The following is a 25000-nucleotide window of genomic DNA, read 5'->3' as shown; positions in this document are numbered from 1 at the left end:
TGTGTGTGTGTGTGTGTGTGTGTGTGTGTGTGTGTGTGTGTGTGTGTGTGTGTGTGTGTGTGTGTGTGTGTGTGTGTGTGTGTGTGTGTGTGTGTGTGTGTGTGTGTGTGTGTCTGTGTAATAGCTCTCCAGACACCTGCTCTGCTGTGGTACAGTCAGACAGTGGGAGGGAGCCTGCAGCGTGTACAGGAGCTCACAGAGGTACATACAACACAGCTGCTCCTATTCCTTCCTCCATCTCTCCCCCTCTTTCTAGCTCCTCCCTTCCACCTCTCACTTCTCTTCTCTAGCGTTAACGGACTAGCTGACTCAGACACCCAGGGGACCTTCATCGCTCTTCGACCTGTTTAAGATGAGCCCTGTGTGGGATGCCCCAGTCATGGCCTGCCTTTACCCTGGATGTATTTGTCTTGCATGTGTAACGGAGTTAAGAATGTACCATAAGCTCACTCCACCGCTAGCTTGAAATGTCACCAATGGAGCTATCCAATTGATACCTTTTGGGTAGCTCAAATGGATGAAACGTTGTCATGGAAGGCGGTCACGTGTGTTGTTGTGAAGAGGATCAGTTGTTGGAGCCCAGTATGAGGCAGTTGGACAGTGGGGGAAGCTCAGTTGTCAGCAGCAATCTGACCTGTTAAACATGCTTACAGCTTAACGTTATGGGATCCACTTTTCTTCTCAAAGGGGAGTGCTTGTTGGCTTGCTTGTCAATACATGTCATTGATGAAGGTCTGGTAGCTTTGGTGCATGTCTTTACAGGCTTGAACATCACTAACACACACAGGCTGCTTTTACATCTAATTGATCATCAAAGGACACTGCATCAGCTTGGCTGGATGCACACACACAGATGAACCATCACTACTACACATACACAAACACACACCACTACTGACACGCATACACACCAACAGAAAACACACACCACTACTGACACGCATACACACCAACAGAAAACACACACCACTACTGACACGCTTACACACCAACAGAAAACACACACCACTACTGACACACATACACACCAACAGAAAACACACACCACTACTGACAAGTATACACACCAACAGAATACACACACCACTACTGACACGTATACACACCAACAGAAAACACACACCACTACTGACACACATACACACCAACAGAAAACACACACCACTACTGACAAGTATACACACCAACAGAATACACACACCACTACTGACACGTATACACACCAACAGAAAACACACACCACTACTGACACGCATACACACCAACAGAAAACACACACCACTACTGACAAGTATACACACCAACAGAATACACACACCACTACTGACACGTATACACACCAACAGAAAACACACACCACTACTGACACGTATACACACCAAAAGAAAACACACACCATTACTGACACGCATACACACCAACAGAAAACACACACCACTACTGACACGTATACACACCAACAGAAAACACACACCACTACTGACACGCATACACACCAACAGAAAACACACACCACTACTGACACGCATACACACCAACAGAAAACACACACCACTACTGACACGCATACACACCAACAGAAAACACACACCACTACTGACACGCATACACACCAACAGAAAACACACACCACTACTGACACGTATACACACCAACAGAAAACACACACCACTACTGACACGCATACACACCAACAGAAAACACACACCACTACTGACACGCATACACACCAACAGAAAACACACACCACTACTGACACGTATACACACCAACAGAATACACACACCACTACTGACACGTATACACACCAACAGAAAACACACACCACGACTGATACGTACAGTATACACACCAACAGAAAACACACACCACTACTGACACGCATACACACCAACAGTAAACACACACCACTACTGACACGCATACACACCAACAGAAAACACACACCACTACTGACACGTATACACACCAACAGAAAACACACACCACTACTGACACGCATACACACCAACAGAAAACACACACCACTACTGACACGTATACACACCAACAGAAAACACACACCACTACTGACACGCATACACACCAACAGAAAACACACACCACTACTGACACGCATACACACCAACAGAAAACACACACCACTACTGACACGCATACACACCAACAGAAAACACACACCACTACTGACAAATATACACACCAACAGAAAACACACACCACTACTGACACGTATACACACCAACAGAAAACACACACCACTACTGACACGCATACACACCAACAGAAAACACAAACCACTACTGACACGTATACACACCAACAGAAAACACACACCACTACTGACACGCATACACACCAACAGAAAACACACACCACTACTGACACGTATACACACCAACAGAAAACACACACCACTACTGACAAATATACACCAACAGAAAACACACACCACTACTGACACGTATACACACCAACAGAAAACACACACCACTACTGACACGCATACACACCAACAGAAAACACACACCACTAATGACACGTATACACACCAACAGAAAACACACACCATTACTGACACGTATACACACCAACAGAAAACACACACCACTACTGACACACACCAACAGAAAACATACACACCACACCAACAGAAAACACACACCACTACTGACACGCATACACACCAACAGAAAACACACACCACTACTGACACGTATACACACCAACAGAAAACACACACCACTACTGACACGCATACACACCAACAGAAAACACAAACCACTACTGACACGTATACACACCAACAGAAAACACACACCACTACTGACAAATATACACACCAACAGAAAACACACACCACTACTGACACGTATACACACCAACAGAAAACACACACCACTACTGACACGCATACACACCAACAGAAAACACAAACCACTACTGACACGTATACACACCAACAGAAAACACACACCACTACTGACACGCATACACACCAACAGAAAACACACACCACTACTGACAAGTATACACACCAACAGAAAACACACACCACTACTGACACGCATACACACCAACAGAAAACACAGACCACTACTGACACGTATACACACCAACAGAAAACACACACCACTACTGACACGCATACACACCAACAGAAAACACACACCACTACTGACACGTATACACACCAACAGAAAACACACACCACTACTGACACGCATACACACCAACAGAAAACACAAACGACTACTGACACGTATACACACCAACAGAAAACACACACCACTACTGACACGTATACACACCAACAGAAAACACACACCACTAATGACACGTATACACACCAACAGAAAACACACACCACTACTGACAAATATACACACCAACAGAAAACACAAACCACTACTGACACGTATACACACCAACAGAAAACACAAACCACTACTGACACGCATACACACCAACAGAAAACACAAACCACTACTGACACGTATACACACCAACAGAAAACACACACCACTACTGACACGTATACACACCAACAGAAAACACACACCACTACTGACACGTATGACACGTATACACAACAGAAAACACAAGTAAACACACACCACTACTGACACGTATACACACCAACAGAAAACACACACCACTACTGACACGCATACACACCAACAGAAAACACAAACCACTACTGACACGTATACACACCAACAGAAAACATACACCACTACTGACACGTATACACACCAACAGAAAACACACACCACTAATGACACGTATACACACCAACAGAAAACACACACCACTACTGACACGTATACACACCAACAGAAAACACACACCACTACTGACACATATACACACCAACAGAAAACACACACCACTACTGACACGTATACACACCAACAGAAAACACACACCACTACTGACACGTATACACACCAACAGAAAACACACACCACTACTGACACATATACACACCAACAGAAAACACACACCACTACTGACACGCATACACACCAACAGAAAACACAAACCACTACTGACACGTATACACACCAACAGAAAACACAAACCACTACTGACACATATACACACCAACAGAAAACACACACAACTACTGACAAATATACACACCAACAGAATACACACACCACTACTGACACATATACACACCAACAGAAAACACACACCACTACTGACACGTATACACACCAACAGAAAACACACACCACTACTGACATGTATACACACCAACAGAAAACACACACCACTACTGACACCCTTAAACGCCAACAGAAAACACACACCACTACTGACACGTATACACACCAACAGAAAACACACACCACTACTGACACGCATACACACCAACAGAAAACACACACCACTACTGACACATACACACCAACAGAAAACACACACCACTACTGACACGTATACACACCAACAGAAAACACACACCACTACTGACACGTATACACACCAACAGAAAACACACACCACTACTGACACACACCAACAGAAAACACACCACTACAGAAAACACAGAAAACACCACTACTGACACGTATACACACCAACAGAAAACACACACCACTACTGACACGTATACACACCAACAGAAAACACACACCACTACTGACACGTATACACACCAACAGAAAACACACACCACTACTGACACGCATACACACCAACAGAAAACACACACCACTACTGACACGCATACACACCAACAGAAAACACACAACACTACTGACACGCATACACACCAACAGAAAACACACACCACTACTGACACGCATACACACCAACAGAAAACACACACCACTACTGACACGTATACACACCAACAGAAAACACACACCACTACTGACACGCATACACACCAACAGAAAACACACACCACTACTGACACGTATACACACCAACAGAAAACACACACCACTACTGACAAATATACACACCAACAGAATACACACACCACTACTGACACGTATACACACCAACAGAAAACACACACCACTACTGACACATATACACACCAACAGAAAACACACACCACTACTGACACGCATACACACCAACAGAAAACACACACCACTACTGACACGTATACACACCAACAGAATACACACACCACTACTGACACGTATACACACCAACAGAAAACACACACCACTACTGACACGTATACACACCAACAGAAAACACACACCACTACTGACACATATACACACCAACAGAAAACACACACCACTACTGACACGCATACACACCAACAGAAAACACACACCACTACTGACACGTATACACACCAACAGAAAACACACACCACTACTGACACGTATACACACCAACAGAAAACACACACCACTACTGACACGTATACACACCAACAGAAAACACACACCATTACTGACACGTATACACACCAACAGAAAACACACACCACTACTGACACGTATACACACCAACAGAAAACACAAACCACTACTGACACGCATACACACCAACAGAAAACACACACCACTACTGACACGTATACACACCAAAAGAAAACACACACCACTACTGACACGCATACACACCAACAGAAAACACACACCATTACTGACACGTATACACACCACTACTGACACGCATACACACCAACAGAAAACACACACCATTACTGACACGTATACACACCAACAGAAAACACACACCACTACTGACACGCATACACACCAACAGAAAACACACACCACTACTGACACGTATACACACCAACAGAAAACACACACCATTACTGACACGTATACACACCAACAGAAAACACACACCACTACTGACACGCATACACACCAACAGAAAACACACACCATTACTGACACGTATACACACCAACAGAAAACACACACCACTACTGACACGTATACACACCAACAGAAAACACACACCACTACTGACACGCATACACACCAACAGAAAACACACACCACTACTGACACGTATACACACCAACAGAAAACACACACCACTACTGACATGTATACACACCAACAGAATACACACACCACTACTGACACGCATACACACCAACAGAAAACACACACCACTACTGACACGTATACACACCAACAGAAAACACACACCACTACTGACACGTATACACACCAACAGAATACACACACCACTACTGACACGTATACACACCAACAGAAAACACACACCACTACTGACACGTATACACACCAACAGAAAACACACACCACTACTGACACATATACACACCAACAGAAAACACACACCACTACTGACACCCATACACACCAACAGAAAACACACACCACTACTGACACGTATACACACCAACAGAAAACACACACCACTACTGACACGTATACACACCAACAGAAAACACACACCACTACTGACACATATACACACCAACAGAAAACACACACCACTACTGACACGTATACACACCAACAGAAAACACACACCACTACTGACACGTATACACACCAACAGAAAACACACACCATTACTGACACGCATACACACCAACAGAAAACACACACCACTACTGACACGTATACACACCAACAGAAAACACACACCACTACTGACACGTATACACACCAACAGAAAACACACACCATTACTGACACGTATACACACCAACAGAAAACACACACCACTACTGACACGTATACACACCAAAAGAAAACACACACCACTACTGACACGCATACACACCAACAGAAAACACACACCACTACTGACAAGTATACACACCAACAGAAAACACACTCAAAATCAGGTCACACAGGATATGAAACCTATGAAGTGAAGGAGATAAGAGAAGATTTACTGCCCTTCAATTTCATTATTTGTATTTGTTTCTCCCTTCCCTTCCTCCCTCCCTCCCTCCTCCCCTCCCAACCCTCCCTCCCTTCCTCCCTATTTATTGAACTCAGCTGATTGCAACAGAGTAGACAGCAGACTCAATGCTCATTTATGACATCCTTAAACAAGACAGCTTCTTTATCTATTGGATGGCCAATCGCTCTTCTCCTTCATTTCCTCTCATGACAGTCCCTGATTCTTCTGACCTTTTCCATAATTTCTCCCTCAATCTATCCCTCCCTCATCCATGACCTTCTCTGTCCCGTTCTCTCTCTCCTCCATCCCCTTCCCCATTCTTCTGTCTGTCTCTCTATCATTCTATATATCCTTAATCATCTCCGTCTCTAGTTTGCTCTGGCAGTGGTGTCCCAGCACTGTGTGTGTGTGTGTGTGTGTGTGTGTGTGTGTGTGTGTGTGTGTGTGTGTGTGTGTGTGTGTGTGTGTGTGTGTGTGTGTGTGTGTGTGTGTGTGTGTGTGTGTGTGTGTGTGTGTGTGTGTGTGTGTGTGTGTGTGTGTGTGTGTGTGTGTGTGTGTGTGTGTGTGTGTGTGTGTGTGTGTGTGTGTTACTGAGCCGTTACTGAGTGGCTGTAGTGGTTAGGCTATGAGCTAACCGTGGCTGTCATTTCTCAATAGGCTGACGCTAAATGGCTAAATCAGATTAGCGCCACTGTAGCTAAACTCAGACAGTATTAGAGCCTTAGGGCCAGGGTAGGCATGGTTACACAGATCATACACAATTACAGTGGTGACAATACTGAAGAAAAAAGCACTAGAGGTGGACGCACACACTGTAAACTACAGTAAAAGCATTTGTGACAAATAGAAAAAAATCGAATTCAATTTGATTGATTGGTTGATTGGCTCACACACACACACACACACACACACACACACACACACACACACACACACACACACACACACACACACACACACACACACACACACACACACACACACACACACACACACACACACACACACACACACACACACACACACATATTTTATACTCCTCATTCTCTCTCTTAATGTTCTGAACACAAATCCTTCCCCTTCTGCAGGTCAGTGTAATTTCCTAATGGATGCTTGGCAGATGGAATTAGAGACAACATCCCTGCTGATAGAACCAGAGAGCCTAGAAGCCCACAGTACAATGGCAACCTGCCAGAGCTCAAGGAATCCAGCCGAGTTGACCTACACCTCTACACTAATAGTGAACACACACAGAGACCCACAGAAATAAAACACACAGAGATTGTGGGAGTGTGGTTGTTTTTTTGTGGGTTTTCATTTGTTATAAATTCTACACAGTTCAATAAGAAGACACAAGAACACAGTACAGAGCTCACAACAGAACAGCGTACCACCAAATATACAGTATACCAGGAAGAGAAAAAAAACCTCACATTGTTCCATATGTATAACAAGACAAGAATCCTAATTCAAACCTTTCTCTCTTCTGTTAGAACCAGTGGACAAACCATAAAACAACACAAGTCACAACTCAGTAGTTCTGAAGTACAAGAATCACCCTTTTTTTAAAGAAAAGAAAACACTTTTTTTTATATCAGTTGATATATTTTTTTGTTACAAATAAAACCAAGCGTTCCAAAGTTGAAGGTATGCACCTGTAGGTCTCCCCCTAACCTCACAGGAGTCAGAACACTCATTAAGTTATGGAAATATAGATTTCTTAAATCATTAGACATATAAACACCATTGGAAAAAACAAATGACTCCCAGAAAAAGCAATAGTGGTTATAGTGACCTGTTCACAAGGCATTTTTTCCAGTGTATACCAATGATAAGAGGACACTGCAACCAGCATTCATATATCTTTGTGCTGCCAATACAGGTAATATCAAAAAGCGTGTGAGGCAGGGAGAGACATAAACCATATGTGTACCAAAACATTGGAACACCCCCACTAGGACACTCAATAACTCTTCAACTTATTTTGGCAAAAGAAATTAACATCATGTACACCCTCTCGCCTCCCACCTCACCCCCACACTCTACCCACTCTCCCGTCCCACCTCACCCCCAGACTCTACCCCCTCCCACCTCCCCTGTTTTCCCTCCCGCTCTCCCTCATCAAGCTGTGACTAACCTGTGTCTGTGACGTTCGCAGGTGAATCTGTGCTCACTGTGTTGCTAACCCATCCGGCCTGCAAAGCCAATCTGTGCTGAAGGAAATGGTAATGCAGCTGGCAGAGATTTCAGATTGTCAACTGAGGACAAAAACGTTCCCCATTTTGCCAGATTACTCCAATTTTCCAGAGCTAGGGGTTGATAATTGGGTGAGCTGAGCGTAACAGGGAGTGTTGTGTTTCTGAAAATGGCTTTTCTCAGAGAAGGACAGTAGGCTATGAAATACAGTGAGAGCTGTAGCAGGGTCAGGACTCTAACAACACAGTAAACACACAGATTCAATCAGATTCACCTCACATATACAGTAAGCCTCCATTTGATTGACAGGTTATACAGTATTCAGTTTGCAAAGACAGAGCAACAAAAAGAAGAAAACAAATGACCTGATACATAATATACATTTCGTCAACATTTTGAAACTCATTTTTACACCCAATAGCTTGTCGTTTTTGTTGCTTTTTGGTTTGAGAAAAATAAAACATTTACACAGGAAGGGATCAGGAAATTGTCTCGGCTGTTGCTAAGGTAACAGCTGCAAGGAATTTGAATAAATGAATAGACATAATAATAATTTTAAATGAAAAACTAAACAATGACACAGGGACTAGAGTCTTCTATTTCATGTCATCCTGTAAAGAGAGGACTCTGGCCAGGACCAAAGCAAACAGGGAGATAGGGGTATGTTCCCCCAGAACAGTCTAGAATTATATACAGTACTATAGGCTCTTATCAGAAGGCCGGAGTGGATTTAGGTTGGAATGACTTTTGACTTGTATAAGTGGGCCCGGCTTGCCCTGGTCGACCGAAAAGTTTTGTTCCAAAGTACATCTGAAGTGGTCCTTCTGTAGCTCAGTTGGTAGAGCATGGCGCTTGTAACGCCAGGGTAGTGGGTTCGATCCCCGGGACCACCCATACGTAGAATGTATGCACACATGACTGTAAGTCGCTTTGGATAAAAGCGTCTGCTAAATGGCATATATTATTATTATTATTAAAGTATTGTGCCTAATATGCTGCTGATCTTCGTATTGGGCAAGGAATATGATCATTAACTTTTATGTAAATGTAGGCACGATCTCTATGTTACGGGATAGAATTCAGAGTGACACAATAATCAGCGTAGGGATGAATACATTAGCATGACAGTTTGTGTTTTTCCCATGTCCATCAGAATGGGCTAGATGCAGACTCCACACAGAACAGACACATCCAGTTCCACACTGACATAACGAAGAACAACCCACAGCTCAGATACACAAAGCAATACAGCACACACTCACACACACACACTCACACACACACACTCACAAACACACACTCACAAACACACACTCACAAACACACACTCACAAACACACACACACGAACGCACACACACTCCTGCAACAAACAGTGACTTAATGGTATTTTGAGTTTGGATTGGGGTAGAGAAGGGTTACTGGAGTTGGCTAGAGTCACATTGGACACATGTTTACTCTACAGCTCTATTCTGCATGGGAGTCAACCAAGAGTTGTGATTGGTGGACAGGGATTATGCTCTGATAATGTCATGATGAAGTCAGTTGATGTTCAGTGATGTATTAGGTCTCATGTTTAAATACCCCCCCCCCATGGTTACCCCCATGGTTACCCCCATCCCTACAAAAACACCATCCCATTCCACCGTATTTTCTCCCTCAGTCCGATTGCTCCCTCTATCAAAAGTAAAACAAGCCCTGCTGTCGTTTTTCATCCATCCCTTCATCCCTCTCTTTCTGTCTTCTTGTGTCATATTCTCCTCTGTTCCTCACTGTGGAAGACAACACAAAGCACCAGTAAATCCTGTGAGTCAATACAACATCATGTGATATTATATAAGTCAGGGATCATCAACTAGATTCAACCGCGGGCCAATTTGATATTGAGCGGATGGTCGGGGGGCCGAAACATAATTACACATCATTTGAAGACTGCATATTGACCTCAAGAAGCCCAAACAGATATAATGTTTGACTAAAACATAATCATTTCAAACCATTTGTATACGATCACGTGTCTCTCTATTATTCATGGGGAATACTTGGGAACAAGATGTCTTTTTAAAAAATCACTTGGAGCTGATTTCCTGGTGTTTTTCCAGTCTTTTATTGTCCCCCGCAAAAATAAAATATATATACAGTACCAGTCAGAAGTTTGGACACACCTACTCATTCCAGGGTTTTTCTTTATTTTTTATTATTTTCTACATTGTAGAATAACAGTGAAGACGTCAAATCTATGAAATAACACTTATGGAATCATGTAGTAACTAAAAAAGTGTTAAACAAATCAAAATGTAATTTTCCTTCATGTCTTAAAGTAATAATGGACTGTTGTTTCTCTTTGCTTATTTGAGCTGTTCTTGCCATAATATGGACTTGGTATTTTACCAAATCGGGCTATCTTCTGTATACCACCCCAACTTTATCACAACACAACTAATTGGCTCAAATGCATTAAGAAGGAAAGAAATTCCAAAATGTACTTTTAACAAGGCACAACTGTTAATTGAAAGTCATTCCAGGTGACCACCTCATGAAGTTAGTTGAGAGAATGTCGAGAGTGTGCAAAGCTGTCATCAAGGCAAAGGGTGGCTACTTTGAAGAATCTAAAATATATTTTGATTTGTTTATCACTTTTTTGGTTACTACATGATTCCATATTTGTTATTTCATAGTTTTGATGTCTTCACTATTATTCTCAAATGTAAAAAAAAAAGAAAAACCCTTGATGAGGTGTGTCCAAACTTTTGACTGGAACTGTATATATATATTATTTTTTGCTCAGAAACCACCTGCGGCCGCCAGTTGGGGAACCCTGATATAAGTCATTAAGCAGTTAATTTTTATATTGGTTATTCCTATGAAAAATGGTTGTCTATAACTGAGGACATATTCATGATGACACTGTAGCTGTAATGATTCCAGCCAAACCCAGATGCTATTCTAGGCCAATGCTTTTGTTTCCTGATCCCCTCTCCTCATGAATGGCTATTGGGTGATTGATTACTCATGAAACTAGAACAAAACTAAAATCGCACAACATTTAATCCATAGAAGGTTCATTTGGAGGAATGATTGTTGACATATATTTGACATTTGTATCTGAAACATTTTGGCCTTACCAAGACCTCCTTTAAGACTCCATAATGTTTCATTTTGTATGTGTAAAATGCTCAAGTTGGTGTCATATAAAGCTTTTCCGCTTGCTCTGTATTACGAAGAGCAATTTGATTTTAATAACACATTTCTTACAAAAATGTATGAATATTGAATAATACAAACATGACTATGGAAAATATTTTTTTTATTTTTAGATTTGGTACATAGTTCAATATATCGTTGAACATAATAGAATCTACAGCATATTAAAGTTCTAGAGTGGGATCTCTGTTACTTTTGGAGTTGTGATATTTGTATATTTCAATATCCATGTACTGTCACGACTTCCGCCGAAGTTGGCTCCCCTGCCTGTTCGGGTGGTGCTCAGCGGTCGTCGTCACCATCCTACTAGCCGCTACCGATCCCTTTTTCGTTTGTCTGTTGGTTTTGTCTTATTAGTTTCACCTGTGTGTATTTTAGTCCTTATATATAGTAGGTTGTCCCGCCCTTGTTTTGTGCGGGATTGTTTTTGTTACTCTGTTGTATGGTGGTTTTCGTGTGGTTATTCTCCGGACTATTTTGGTCCTGTGTTTGGGCTGGTCAATTGTATGCGCCCTGTGTGTTGGCGTGACTGTTTTTGTGCGCCGGAGAATAAATTGACAATCTACTGAACCCTGCTCTCTGCGCCTGATTCCATCCACCACTCCTAGTAAATCATGACATGTTCATATTTTTGTATACAAATGAATTAATGTAAGAACATTGCTATTGAAATAAGAATACTACTCATATTACAGAGCAAGAGGTAAAGCTTTATATGACAGATTCTGGGTTAAACCTGGAACATTGTTGCACTCAGAATTATAGTATATGAGGGGTGAAAGAGAATGTTTTTTACATCAGAAGTTAATGGTTATCTGTAGGAGCCAGAGTGGAAGGGAGGAAGTCACAGTATTGCTGTAGGGGAAATGGATGGACATCTGTGGATTAGGCAAATGAGGGGTTGAGGTCAGGTCAGATCCCTTGAAGAGCGAAGTTATGGTTTATTACCCTATTACCCTCTTCCTGTTGGACCATAAAAGATGTAAGGATTGGAGAGAAGGAGGAGAGTCTAAATTAGAGTAAATATACTTGTGATGGTGAAATCATGTGATGTCTAAATGCAGCTCTATCAACCCTTCGGGAAGAATTAAACTTATTTAGTGTCCGTTGAGTTATTTACTCAGAGAATTAAAACCTAACAGTTGGCATTGTCGGCAGGATTCACCACGATTTGTAGTCAAACCAAAGAGTACAGATCAGTGGAGCAGGAGCTGACAATAAATAAGGTAGGAACAGTTCCTACACCTGTTTCCACTCATTTTGACATCTTGGAGAGATGAAAATCGTAGGCTGAACAATTATAGGATACGGACCTGGAGAGCATGAGTTTAATTCGGTAGGCCCATTGTGTAACGACTGGTCGTAGCTTTGTGGTATATGCTAGTACCATAAAGTTTAGGCTAAGTCTCATAAGTCCCGAGCAGAATAGTTCCAGGGGAGGGTAAAATTTCAAGATAAAGTCCCGAGCAGAATCAAATCAAAGTTGATTTGTCACGTGCGCCAAATACAACAGGTACCTTACAGTGAAATGCTTACTTACAGGCTCTAACCAACAGTGCAAAAAAAGGTATTAGGTGAACAATAGGTAAGTAAAGAAATAAAACAACAGTAAAAAGACAAGCTATATACAGTAGCGAGGCTACATACATACCGGTTAGTCAGGCTGATTGAGGTAGTATGTACATGTAGATATGGTTAATGTGACTAATGCGTCTGGCCCCGCAGCCTTGTGTATGTTGACCTGTTTAAAGGTCTTACTCACGTCGGCTACGGAGAGCGTGATCACACAGTCGCCTGGAACAGCTGATGCTCTCATGCATACCTCAATGTTGCTTGCCTCGAAGCGAGCATAAAAGTGATTTAGCTCGCCTGGTAGGCTAGTGTCACTGGGCAGCTCGCGGCTGTGCTTCCCTTTGTAGTCTGTAATAGTTTGCAAGCCCTGCCAGGATAGATCTGTGGAGTGTAAATCTGATAAAGTCCTGAGCAGAATAGATCTGTGGGGGGTAAAATCTCATAGAGAGAGGGGAAGTCCTGAACAGGGTAGTCCTGTGGAGGGTAAAATCTCATAGAGAGAGGGGAAGTGCTGAACAGGGTAGTCCTGTGGAGGGTAAAATCTCATAGAGAGAGGGGAAGTCCTGAACAGGGTAGTCCTGTGGAGGGTAAAATCTCATAGAGAGAGGGGAAGTCCTGAACAGGGTAGTCCTGTGGAGGGTAAAATCTCATAGAGAGAGGGGAAGTTCTGAACAGGGTAGTCCTGTGGAGGGTAAAATCTCATAGAGAGAGGGGAAGTCCTGAACAGGGTAGTCCTGTGGAGGGTAAAATCTCATAGAGAGAGGGGAAGTCCTGAACAGGGTAGTCCTGTGGAGGGTAAAATCTCATAGAGAGAGGGGAAGTCCTGAACAGGGTAGTCCTGTGGAGGGTAAAACCCTAGTGTAATGGGTATAAGAAGCGTGGAAGCCCAGTCTTAGTGGCTGTGAGAGTGCAGGGTGTGAGTGTGTGTTTGAAAGAGAGGTTAGTTTTATGCCCTGTTGGGGTGGTGAACCATGACAGATTATGCAGAAATAGGAAGACAATCATTTTGGTTATGTGGGTTATCAACAACAGTGAGGCAATACTATTTGAGCCAATATTGGAATAAGACATTAAGTCATCCGTATTCTCCAGTAATACATTTGCAGACGCTATAGTATAGGTTCTAATACAAGGTATTAATTGCCGTGACCAATTAGTTATAATCCGGGGAAGTGGGTCGCGCTACCTAAGGTGTGTTATAGAAGAGAGTTAACGAAATCTAAAATACCCAAGACACAGTCAGGAGAGGTTTGGGAATAATAACTATTCATATAGAGATAAACGGCCCCGTTCCTCCCTGTAATATGGAGCTAGAGGATTTTAATAAAGCCATGGAGGTGCTGAAAGAAGTGCACAAGCATTCTACCAATTCGACTTGAATATAGGAAAAATGTTGCAACCTGGATAAAATTGGGCAACATGACGGAGAATTAAAATCAAATAAAGAATTCAATTATGACAAAAAGACATAAAACCAGAATCAAAAGCTTAATATACCAGCGTCTTGATGTCAGCATTCTATCAACAAAAAATATAAACCGATAAACCCGGAATTAGTAGAAGTACTCAGCCACAGAAAGACTGGGTACGGGAGTGAATCGATAGAATTTGCACTTCTGCTTTGATGGTAGGTTCAAACCTGTGATCAAAATGGTAATTGCGAGGGGAGTGGATGAAATAGAGCAGGATGTTTTGAGAATTGAATATAACTTTGCTCACTTCGCAGACATCCGCGGGGTTAATAGGGCCACAGGGAAGTCACTAGCTATTGTTTCAATGGCCAAGGTGAATAAAAGAAAGGTAGCGAAAAAGAGAAAGCTCCCTGTTTTAGATGTGGGACTATCATACTTTGGAAGAATGCGTGTAAGTAGGAATGGAACATGCCACATTCGGAGGGAATGCCGCTATGCATTCGGAGGGAATGCCGCTATGCACTCGGAGGGAATGCCGCTATGCAACCGGAGGGAATGCCGCTATGCATCCGGAGGGAATGCCGCTATGCACTCGGAGGGAATGCCGCTGTGCATCCGGAGGGAATGCCGCTATGCACTCGGAGGGAATGCCGCTATGCATCCGGAGGGAATGCCGCTATGCACTCGGAGGGAATGCCGCTATGCATCCGGAGGGAATGCCGCTATGCATCCGGAGGGAATGCCGCTATGCATCCGGAGGAATGCCGCTATGCAGGAATGCCGGAGGAGGGAATGCCGCTATGCATCCGGAGGGAATGCCGCTATGCACTCGGAGGGAATGCCGCTATGCATCCGGAGGGAATGCCGCTATGCATCCGGAGGGAATGCCGCTATGCATCCGGAGGGAATGCCGCTATGCATCCGGAGGGAATGCCGCTATGCATCCGGAGGGAATGCCGCTATGCATCCGGAGGGAATGCCGCTATGCATCCAGAGGGAATGCCGCTATGCATCCGGAGGGAATGCCGCTATGCATCCGGATGGAATGCCGCTATGCATCCGGAGGGAATGCCGCTATGCATCCGGATGGAATGCCGCTATGCATCCGGAGGGAATGCCACTATGCACTCGGAGGGAATGTCGCTATGCATTCGGAGGGAATGCCGCTATGCATTCGGAGGGAATGCTGCTATGCAAGTATTTGCATTTTTCGGTTTGATCGATAGTGGATCATAGAGATTACAGTTTCTATGTGAAGGAAGACGTATGAGATCACGTCTTACCTAACTTTTTAGTAGAGGCCAGGGATAAAATATAACTTATGATGATGATAAATTGGCAAAATCTGCCACAAGAAAACGTATGTTGAAGAATCTAGGCAAAATGCCAGGGGAATGGATTCTGAAGGTAACAAATGTAAATTATCTGGCCAAACGCTCCTTGCAAACTCAGAAAGCCTTGGGTTTTTTTTTTGACCTCATGAGACATTTTATGTCGTCTTATTCTGAAATAGATTTCTAGAATGGACGAAAGGGTGGAGGGGTCACAAGGAATTGGCAACGGGGTTACTAAACCTAAAATGAACTTTAAAAAATGTTTTGTTAGTTCACGAACATTGTGGTGCGGTTGTTATGGAGAATAGGACATGCTAAATAAAAGATGCATAAACGTTGGTGGACTGAAACAAACATTTAGTGATTGGAGTAAGGACAGGGAATTTACAATTATCATGTTTGGTTTATAATTAATACTTTTGGATTGTTGATTCAAATGTAGCATAGTGAATGTTAACAAATTAGGCAGAATGCTGGAAATGTTTGGAAGGTTTTGAAATGGTTTCGGAAGGACAGGGAAAGAAAAGGGAGAGGAAATATTTTAATGGTGTCGAATGCCCTGCATCCTGACGTTTTGGTGAGACCTGATCAATCTCACTAGAAATAAATGATAGACACTTGGGATTTAATTATAAAATGAATGAGAAATACCCGTTTCTACTCTATTTTACCATGAGATAAGTTTATTGGTTATTTGAATGTGTTTAATTTTTATTTAACATGTTTTTTTAAACACGCTGTAAATCATGGGTTCAAAGGGAAAATGACCAGTTCTCTGTGGTCCTAGTCTTTGAGTAAATATATAAATGTTAAATAGGGATGACAGTTACAGTTACTACACAGTTACTACACACTGCAAACAATTTAGACTAAGGATGCATTGAGATACTGATCTTTCATTATAATATAATAATAATAATAATAATAATAATATAATAATAATATATGCCATTTAGCTGACGCTTTTATCCAAAGCGACTTACGGTCATGTGTGCATACATTCTACGTAATGGGTGGTCCCGGGAATCGAACCCACTACCCTGGCGTTACAAGCGCCATGCTCTACCAACTGAGCCACAGAAGGACCACGGCCACTTGTGACAGGAAGATAGGGACAAAGGGGGGCTGTAATGAGAAGAGTTATTACCGGCGATAAAAGGTTCCGTTTATAAATGTACATTCTAACAGGGATGATGTGTGCTAAGTTAAAAAGCTGGAATTCAAGTACTAGACTCAAAGTAAGCACTAAGGGCTGTCATTCTGAATTTGGGTTGGATAATTTATCAAATGTAGTTATGATTCGGATACAGCGAGAGAGAGTTGCTTTCGAACGGTGAGGGGGAGGGCACTGCTCAAATTTATTAGGCCGAGGGAGGCTCCAGAAACCTCATTTCTAAGTGTCCTCTGACAGGGAGGTTGTTAGAGAACTCACTGGATGATAGTTTGGGTCAACCATTAAGTTTTATTTTGTTCTCTTTTGTTTTACCATGTCATCAACACTTTAATGTTAAATCACATCAATACATAGAGATGGCTGGATGTTACAGTACAATTAATTGCATACAAGGCTCAGTCTGTTTTGCGATTACACACAAGGAAGAAAATGAAGGAGATGGCATTGAGACCAGCATCACATGGGTATAGAACGTAATGGAGTTTTAGTCACATCAAGGGTATAGAATGTAATGGAGTTTTAGTCACATCAAGGGTATAGAACGTAATGGAGTTTTAGTCACATCAAGGGTATAGAACGTAATGGAGTTTTAGTCACATCAAGGGTATACAACGTAATGGAGTTTTAGTCACATCAAGGGTATAGAACGTAATGGAGTTTTAGTCACATCAAGGGTATAGAACGTAATGGAGTTTTAGTCACATCAAGGGTATAGAACGTAATGGAGTTTTAGTCACATCAAGGGTATAGAACGTAATGGAGTTTTAGTCACATCAAGGGTATAGAACGTAATGGAGTTTTAGTCACATCAAGGGTATAGAACGTAATGGAGTTTTAGTCACATCAAGGGTATAGAACGTAATGGAGTTTTAGTCACATCAAGGGTATAGAACGTAATGGAGTTTTAGTCACATCAAGGGTATAGAACGTAATGGAGTTTTAGTCACATCAAGGGTATAGAACGTAATGGAGTTTTAGTCACATCAAGGGTATAGAACGTAATGGAGTTTTAGTCACATCAAGGGTATAGAACGTAATGGAGTTTTAGTCACATCAAGGGTATAGAACGTAATGGAGTTTTAGTCACATCAAGGGTATAGAACGTAATGGAGTTTTAGTCACATCAAGGGTATAGAACGTAATGGAATTTTAGTCACGTCAAGGGTATAGAATGTAATGGAGTTTTAGTCACATCAAGGGTATAGATTGTAATGGAGTTTTAGTCACATCAAGGGTATAGATTGTAATGGAGTTTTAGTCACATCAAGGGTATAGAACGTAATGGGGTTTTAGTCACATCAAGGGTATAGAACGTAATGGAGTTTTAGTCACATCAAGGGTATAGAACGTAATGGAGTTTTAGTCACATCAAGGGTATAGAACGTAATGGAGTTTTAGTCACATCAAGGGTATAGAACGTAATGGAGTTTTAGTCACATCAAGGGTATAGATTGTAATGGAGTTTTAGTCACATCAAGGGTATAGATTGTAATGGAGTTTTAGTCACATCAAGGGTATAGAACGTAATGGGGTTTTAGTCACATCAAGGGTATAGAACGTAATGGAGTTTTAGTCACATCAAGGGTATAGAACGTAATGGAGTTTTAGTCACATCAAGGGTATAGATTGTAATGGAGTTTTAGTCACATCAAGGGTATAGATTGTAATGGAGTTTTAGTCACATCAAGGGTATAGATTGTAATGGAGTTTTAGTCACATCAAGGTGTGAAGTTATTAAACGTGTACTTTTTCACTCTTTCCTTTGCAAGTCAATATGTTTTTAGCTTTCAGGAACCATAAGAGTGATCATTGTTCCAGAGGGACTGATGTATATTGACTAATTGATTTGAGAATGTTTTAATATGTCTATTACTGTAGAAGTGCATTAGGAGTAGTGACTAGTGTCTTATGGGTTAGATGGTATGATATATGTACTAATGTATCTGTAGGAGGAGGCGAGGTACACATGAGGTGTGTTTGAGACAGAATGATTACATAGGGCTGTTAAGTGGGATGGAATGTGACTGCTGCGGTGGAGATCTGTGGGGGCTCATAAATGAAGGTTGTGGTGATAGAGGGGTACTATTCCCAGAGACTATGTATATTGTTACAGGAGATGGCTCATAGGAGAGGGAGGACGGCTAACTGTGCACAATACAGGGACTATTATGAGGTTAAACTACAGCTAAACATTACACATACCCAGATCATGGTGAGAGTAGAAGATAGTGGTGGCATTTCAGACAATAAGGTAAACTTTCAGGAAACACGTGATTCAGTTTTGTTAGGTTGGATATTTTTCCAACTCATTAATCTCTTTCCCAATTTCTAATAGGCGAACACTTGACAGATTCCATGCAGTAGTTATTCTCACGGCAGTCGCTGTAGGGACAGTAATTGAAGGAGGCTATAGTCATGGGCCATGTTAGTAGTAGCAGGGGTTACTTTAGTAGCATTGTTGGGATATCAGTCTATGAGGACTCATGCCAAATGGCTGGGTAGCTGGTAACTGGGAGACTGATGGGCGTACCGGGGGCTGTTATTCAAATGGAACAAATTAGTGATCTTGCCATAAGGGGGAGTCTATGTTGTCAGGAAATAACCAATGTGTTGCAGTGTGTATATCCTCAGGAGAAAGCAGCACATGAGAAGCAGGAGATAACCAAGGGCCACGGGCTGAATTCTGGAGATTGAGTGTACATCAAAATACACCAGGCAGGGGTGTTGGGACAGTGTTGGTCTGGTCTACGCACAGTACTCCTTACAGCCCCTGCAGCGGTAAAGATCGGCATGTCTCTCCTCGGTGGGTTCACAGATCTCACAGGAAGTGAGGTCCAACTGCATAATGGGTGAGCTTGAAGACACCATGACAGAGGAAGCGGAGCTAGAAAGAGACTAGATTCCACTGTACACATGTAGATGGCTTGGGTCTAGGAGCTACTTTAACATCATAGTTGGGTTGGGTTAGCTGCTTTATTGGTTAATGCATTATATGAAAGAGGACAGATGTTGGGGTAATTGTACTCTAAACAACATTTTGAGGGCACTGATGTGAAAGCATATACAGTGCTGAGTTACCTTAAGAGGATGTAACCTTTATTAGTGATACGCACTTGCCTATCAGGTGTGGCAATGGAGGAGATGGGGAACAAAGTGAAAATGACATGGCTTGGAAACACCTCTCAGAACCTAGGGCCAGGAAAGGGGAAGACTGGGCGAAAGCATGAGGACGCTTTTTAGGGCTTTCAATTTAGTGGAATCCAGCAGAAACGTATCCTGGAGGCATAGAGTCAGGTAAAGAGAGAGTGGGAATTATCATGGTCTCAGACTTTTGTAGTCATGCATATATAATTATGCATAGTTTAACACATTGTTAATACTGTTATGTTTTATGTGGCTTTTTGTTGCTTTCCAAGTCTTATGCTATAACTCTCTTAGGAACTAGAAGGAGAACGTGGAGAATCTAAAAGCAACTCAGCTGGAAGGGAGGAAGCCAACTGCTTCAGCTGGAATGTCATTCTGTTGAGTGATGAGAGATGGAAATAGGATTGTGTATGGTGTGTTCATAGAACAGAGGCCATAAGTCTCTGAGTTTGTAAATCTCACGGTGAATTTGTTGTTATCGTTGTTCGTCCATTTATAATCATGTTTTATTTTTTTGTTCATGTTTTGTTATCATTGTCCATTTATAAGTAATTTCCAAGTTTATGTAAATTGAACATTAGGAACCTATTGTTCCAAACAGGGGACTGTTAGATTCTGGGTTAAACTTGGAACATTGTTGTACTCAGAAGTATAGTATATGAAGGGTGAAAGAGAATGTTGTTTTACATCAGAAGTTAATAGTTATCTGTAGGAGCCAGATAGCTTTGGAATGTGCTGAGTAGAGGGGAGGCAATCACATGATTGCTGTAGGGGAAACGGATGGACATCTGTGGATTAGGCGAATGAGGGGTTGAGGTCAGATCAGATCCCCTGAAGAGAGAAATGATGGTTTATTACCCTATTACCCTCTTCCTGTTGGACCATGAAATATGTAAGGATTGGAGAGAAGGAGGAGAGTCTAAATTGGAGTAAATATACTTGTGATGGTAGAAAAATGAGATGTCTGAATCCAGCTGTATGGACCCTTTGTGAAGAATTAAACTAAGCTTATCTATTGTCCGTTGAGTTATTTACTCTGAGAATTAGAACCTAACAACACCAACTTTTGCTTTGTAGCACCTACAGATGAAACATCATGGAGCCTTAAAGGAGGCCTGGTCAAAAAACTTCAATTAATTATGTCTCAATTATGCATTAAGATACAAATGTCAAATACATGTCAGCAATCTTTCCTCCTAAGGACACTTCTATGGGTGTAATTTTGTGGAAATGGTTTTGTTCTAGTTTAGAAGGGAATCACCCTATTCTGATGTAAGAACTGTGCATATAAACATTTAAACCAATCCCCCCTTCTCCTACCACTACCGTCCCACCAGTGACCCCTGCCCTCTGACCTGCTGTGCTGCTGGCTTGTTCAGGAGGCCAGCTTCTTCATTGGCTTTTTCTGTCTTCATCTCCACCACAATGTCATTATTCACATTCCCACTTTCCCTGCAGGAGACACACACAGAAGAGGCAGAGAGAGAGAGAGAGAGATAGCATAGAGAGAGAGAGAGAGAGATAGCATAGAGAGAGAGGGAGAGAGGTAGTATAGAGAGAGAGGGAGAGAGAGATAGGTTGATAGAAGGAGAGAACATGGACAGACAGAGAGAGAAAAGGAAGAGGGTTAGCAGAGGGAGAGAGAAAAGGAAGAGGGTTAGCAGAGGGAGAGAGAGAGAGGGAGAGAACATGGACAGACAGAGAGAGAAAAGGAAGAGGGTTAGCAGAGGGAGAGAGAGAGAGAACATGGACAGACAGAGAGAGAAAAGGAAGAGGGTTAGCAGAGGGAGAGAAAGAGAGGGAGAGAACATGGACAGACAGAGAGAGAAAAGGAAGAGGGTTAGCAGAGGGAGAGAGAAATGGTAGAGGGTTAGCAGAGGGAGAGAGAAATGGTAGAGGGTTAGCAGAGGGAGAGATAAATGGTAGAGGGTTAGCAGAGGGAGAGATAAATGGTAGAGGGTTAGCAGAGGGAGAGAGAAACGGTAGAGGGTTAGCAGAGGGAGAGAGAAATGGTAGAGGGTTAGCAGAGGGAGAGAGAAATGGTAGAGGGTTAGCAGAGGGAGAGATAAACGGTAGAGGGTTAGCAGAGGGAGAGATAAATGGTAGAGGGTTAGCAGAGGGAGAGAGAAATGGTAGAAGGTTAGCAGAGGGAGAGAGAGAGAGGGAGAGAACATGGACAGACAGAGAGAGAAAAGGAAGAGGGTTAGCAGAGGGAGAGAGAAATGGTAGAGGGTTAGCAGAGGGAGAGAGAAATGGTAGAGGGTTAGCAGAGGGAGAGAGAAACGGTAGAGGGTTAGCAGAGGGAGAGATAAACGGTAGAGGGTTAGCAGAGGGAGAGAGAAATGGTAGAGGGTTAGCAGAGGGAGAGAGAAATGGTAGAGGGTTAGCAGAGGGAGAGAGAAATGGTAGAGGGTTAGCAGAGGGAGAGAGAAATGGTAGAGGGTTAGCAGAGGGAGAGAGAAATGGTAGAGGGTTAGCAGAGGGAGAGAGAAATGGTAGAGGGTTAGCAGAGGGAGAGAGAAATGGTAGAGGGTTAGCAGAGGGAGAGAGACAGAGGGAGAGAACATGAACAGACAGAGAGAGAAAAGGAAGAGGGTTAGCAGAGGGAGAGAGAGAGAACATGGACAGACAGAGAGAGAAAAGGAAGAGGGTTAGTAGAGGGAGAGAGAGAGAGGGAGAAAACATGGACAGACAGAGAGAGAAAAGGAAGAGGGTTAGCAGAGGGAGAGAGAAATGGTAGAGGGTTAGCAGAGGGAGAGAGAAATGGTAGAGGGTTAGCAGAGGGAGAGAGAGAGAGAACATGGACAGACAGAGAGAGAAAAGGAAGAGGGTTAGCAGAGGGAGAGAGAGAGAGGGAGAGGGTTAGCAGAGGGAGAGAGAAACGGTAGAGGGTTAGCAGAGGGAGAGAGAAATGGTAGAGGGTTAGCAGAGGGAGAGAGAAACGGTAGAGGGTTAGCAGAGGGAGAGAGAAATGGTAGAGGGTTAGCAGAGGGAGAGAGAAACGGTAGAGGGTTAGCAGAGGGAGAGAGAAACGGTAGAGGGTTAGCAGAGGGAGAGAGAAACGGTAGAGGGTTAGCAGAGGGAGAGAGAAATGGTAGAGGGTTAGCAGAGGGAGAGAGAAATGTTAGAGGGTTAGCAGAGGGAGAGAGAAACGGTAGAGGGTTAGCAGAGGGAGAGAGAAATGGTAGAGGGTTAGCAGAGGGAGAGAGAAACGGTAGAGGGTTAGTAGAGGGAGAGAGAAATGGTAGAGGGTTAGCAGAGGGAGAGAGAAACGGTAGAGGGTTAGCAGAGGGAGAGAGAAATAAACGGTAGAGGGTTAGCAGAGGGAGAGAGAAATGGTAGAGGGTTAGCAGAGGGAGAGATAAACGGTAGAGGGTTAGCAGAGGGAGAGAGAAATGGTAGAGGGTTAGCAGAGGGAGAGAGAAATGGTAGAGGGTTAGCAGAGGGAGAGAGAAATGGTAGAGGGTTAGCAGAGGGAGAGAGAAATGGTAGAGGGTTAGCAGAGGGAGAGAGAGAGAGGGAGAGAACATGAACAGACAGAGAGAGAAAAGGAAGAGGGTTAGCAGAGGGAGAGAGAGAGAACATGGACAGACAGAGAGAGAAAAGGAAGAGGGTTAGCAGAGGGAGAGAGAGAGAGGGAGAAAACATGGACAGACAGAGAGAGAAAAGGAAGAGGGTTAGCAGAGGGAGAGAGAAATGGTAGAGGGTTAGGAGAGGGAGAGAGAAATGGTAGAGGGTTAGCAGAGGGAGAGAGAGAGAGAACATGGACAGACAGAGAGAGAAAAGGAAGAGGGTTAGCAGAGGGAGAGAGAGAGAGAACATGGACAGACAGAGAGAGAAAAGGAAGAGGGTTAGCAGAGGGAGAGAGAGAGAGGGAGAGGGTTAGCAGAGGGAGAGAGAAACGGTAGAGGGTTAGCAGAGGGAGAGAGAAATGGTAGAGGGTTAGCAGAGGGAGAGAGAAACGGTAGAGGGTTAGCAGAGGGAGAGAGAAATGGTAGAGGGTTAGCAGAGGGAGAGAGAAATGGTAGAGGGTTAGCAGAGGAGAGAGAAACGGTAGAGGGTTAGCAGAGGGAGAGAGAAACG

The 25000-nt window shown here is 42.9% G+C and overlaps 1 protein-coding gene across 1 annotated transcript in view; it reads right to left on the bottom strand.

Moving 5' to 3' along the window:
* Positions 1-10680: 10680 nt before the first annotated feature.
* LOC127915219 (basal cell adhesion molecule-like) overlaps positions 10681-25000 on the bottom strand; it is a 37775-nt gene continuing 23455 nt past the window's right edge. Inside the window, exons 10-11 of the mRNA XM_052494721.1 lie at positions 22273-22369; positions 10681-10849 (exon numbers count right to left, since the gene is read on the bottom strand). Of these exons, the coding sequence (XP_052350681.1) occupies positions 10847-10849; positions 22273-22369 (100 nt within the window). The 3' untranslated portion in view covers positions 10681-10846. The remainder of the gene's footprint in view (positions 10850-22272; positions 22370-25000) is intronic.

The sequence above is a fragment of the Oncorhynchus keta genome, chromosome 34 (assembly GCF_023373465.1).
Source record: "Oncorhynchus keta strain PuntledgeMale-10-30-2019 chromosome 34, Oket_V2, whole genome shotgun sequence".
Classification (NCBI taxonomy): domain Eukaryota; kingdom Metazoa; phylum Chordata; class Actinopteri; order Salmoniformes; family Salmonidae; genus Oncorhynchus; species Oncorhynchus keta.
This window is presented reverse-complemented; position numbering and strand designations above follow the sequence as displayed.